General features: G+C 53.4%; 1 protein-coding gene across 1 annotated transcript; it reads right to left on the minus strand.

Annotated features, from left to right (window-relative positions):
* Nucleotides 1-243: 243 nt before the first annotated feature.
* On the minus strand, nucleotides 244-1,877 carry LOC127761891 (RING-H2 finger protein ATL13-like). The gene has a single exon (XM_052286225.1). The coding sequence runs from the start codon at nucleotides 1,689-1,691 to the stop codon at nucleotides 405-407; it is 1,287 nt and encodes a 428-aa protein (XP_052142185.1). The 5' UTR covers nucleotides 1,692-1,877; the 3' UTR covers nucleotides 244-404.
* Between the last annotated feature and the right edge of the window lie 919 nt (nucleotides 1,878-2,796).

The raw sequence follows: 2,796 nt of genomic DNA on the forward strand, positions 1-2,796 counted from the left end.
ATCAATTGCAACCATCGCAGCTTGTGTTCTTGGCCTCTCTGGTCTAATCGAATGGACTAATTTGTAATGAGATTAACACACTGCAGTGTATACAGTTTGATGAGTGATTAGGTGGTGTTTGATTGTCCTAATAGGTAATGTTTTCTTTCGAGTAATGATCAGGGAGTCACTTTGCTGAAAATTGAAACCAACCCGGACTCAAAATCTCAAATGCAGTTAAAAATGAAAGGAAAATTTCTTCTCTTCGTAGCATATGGGTTTTACAATTTCTCTTGCTGTTGGATGCAATCGCTAGTTCGCTACCGATAACCTAGCAAGCAAAAGGAGGGGGTAAAAGAACTGAACAAAAGAATCATCTTTTTTTTTTTTGGTTTCATTTTGAGATTTGATGATCGAAATGGTGATCATGAACAGCTCCCGACTCTGCTGAGCTGCCTGCTGCCTCCGACGACCCAGAGCAGCGTCCTCCTCGCGAACGACGGCCGCTCCTCCGCCGCCACCGACGACACGGCGCTGTTCCCGCCGCAGCTCCCGGCCTCGACGTCCCAGTCCTTCGCCGCCGGCCACCGGAACGACACCGCGCGCCTCTCGGCGGCGGCGCCGGGCTCTTTCTTGGACGGCACCATCCAGATCTTGGACACGGAGAAGCTGTCCTTGGCGAGCTTCGCGCCGGCGGCCGCGGCCGCGTCGTCGTCGGGGTTCTTGCGCGGCGTCGCGCGGAACGGCGGCAGGCGGAGCGAGGACTCGCCGCGCTTGGAGGCGCCGAACTCGCACTCCGACATGGCGCCGCGGCGGCGCGACTTGGAGGCCGCCGCCGCCGGCTTCTTCCTCGGCGGCTTGATGGACACGCGGAGGGAGGCGTGCGCGTCCATGACGTACTCGTAGGATCCCATGGAATGGCACCGTCTTTGCCCGAGACCACCAGCCTTGGCATTGGCGTCGCCATTGCCGTTGCTGCTCGTGCCGGCTCTATCCCCTTCGCCGGCGATGGCGTTGACGTTGAAGCTGACGTTGCCTTCGACGCACATGAACTTCCCAAGCTTCACCTCGACCACCTCCTCCGCTCCCGGCGCGTCTTCGCCACCGACGTCGGCTGGCTCATCGTCGGCGGCGTGGACCATGTCGCGGGAGCTCTCGGACTCGAGCACCATGACGACGGGGGTGCACGTCGGCGAGAGCTCGGCGAGGAGGCTCCTCCGGCAGAGCGGGCAGGTGGAGTGGGAGAGGAGCCAGGTGTCGATGCACTCGAGGTGGAACGCGTGGCTGCACTTGGGCAGCAGCCGGAGCTGGTCGTCGGCGGCGAACTCGCACAGGCAGACAGCGCAGTCGAACGGGTCCTTGCCATCCTCGCCGCCGACGCCGACGACGTTCCGGTACAGGAACACCGGGAGCGCGTCGATGAAGGCCTGGTCGACGCCGGCGTCGTGGAGGTGGAACAGCTGCTGCAGCTGCCCCTCGAACGCCGTCGCGCTCTCGGCGTCCTCCCTCGCCCTCCGCTGCCGGTGCAGCCGCAGCAGGTGCCGCACCAGCAGGTGCAGCAGCCCGCACACGAAGAACACGATCGCCAAGACGGCCACGATGAACACGATGCTCGGGCTTATCTTGTTCTCCACGCCGTCAATCCCCGACGCCGACGACGCCGCCGCCGCCGGAGTCTGCGGCGGCGACGGCTGCCACGTCGAATTGCTCATTCTTCAAATACGCTCTACGATCCAAAGATGAATTTTCTTGGGAGAAGAGACGATTTCTAGCTTGTTTTGCGATGAGCTAGGGGTAGGAGAAGGATCTTGGTGTTGGCATGGCAGCCATTGGCGATGAAGAAGGACAGAGGACACACAGCAGCAGGTGATGGCGATGGAAGAAAAAGAAAAGAAAAAGAGGAGCAGTAGCAGTTGCAGGTTTAGGGGGAAGGAAAGCTTTGTGTGTGAGAAGTCGTAGGCGAATTAGTACTAAAATGTGCAAGGAGGGATTAACTTAGCTTATTAATCAATGGGCAAGAAATGGGGTAGCTTTAGGTGTGTTTAGGTGAAGGGTTAGCAACCAAAGCATGAGGCGACATGCAAAGGTGTGGGTCACTGTAATGTGAGGTCATTTGGATTGCAACAATAGCCAGAGAAAAAAACAAAAATGGGTATTAAAAAGAATTAATCTGTGGCATCGCTGTTCTTGTAGCTGATTCGCTAGCAAGTGTAGTACCACAGGTAATTAGTAAGCTGTTTTTATGTGAGCATCTGTTTTTTCGTCCTCGACATTTAATTTCTTTGCTGGTTTTGTCGGTGTCATGATGTTCTTTTTTTTTTGAGGTGTTTTGATCGAGTAACTAAACTTGGGGCTTATTTTTAATCTTCATTGACTTTTGCAGGATTAACAAATTGCCGGCGCGTGTGATGTGTGATGCATACGCCGGCCATCAGTGTCCCGTTCAACGTGTAGTACTTGTGTGGAGGATTCTGGCCGTTTTTCTTTTTGTAGCCTCGTGTACTTTCTTCTTGCACGCAGGTTGCATTGACTGGCTATTGTTCTACACCCTTCCGGCTCCTGCTACCACTACGTTGTACAGTATTACTACTACATGCGGTCGTGAAAAGAAAATTTTAGGTATCACATCAGATATTTTTTAAATACGAATAAAAAAATAATTTCATAATTCCCTATAAACCGCGAGACGAATCTTTTGAGCCTAGTTAATCCGTTATTAGCACATGTAGGTTACTATAGCATTTATGGCTAATCATGGACAAATTAGCCTCAAAAGATTCACGATTTTCATCCTAACTGTGCACTTAGTTTGTTCAT

Source organism: Oryza glaberrima, chromosome 2 (genome assembly GCF_000147395.1).
Source record: "Oryza glaberrima chromosome 2, OglaRS2, whole genome shotgun sequence".
NCBI lineage: Eukaryota > Viridiplantae > Streptophyta > Magnoliopsida > Poales > Poaceae > Oryza > Oryza glaberrima.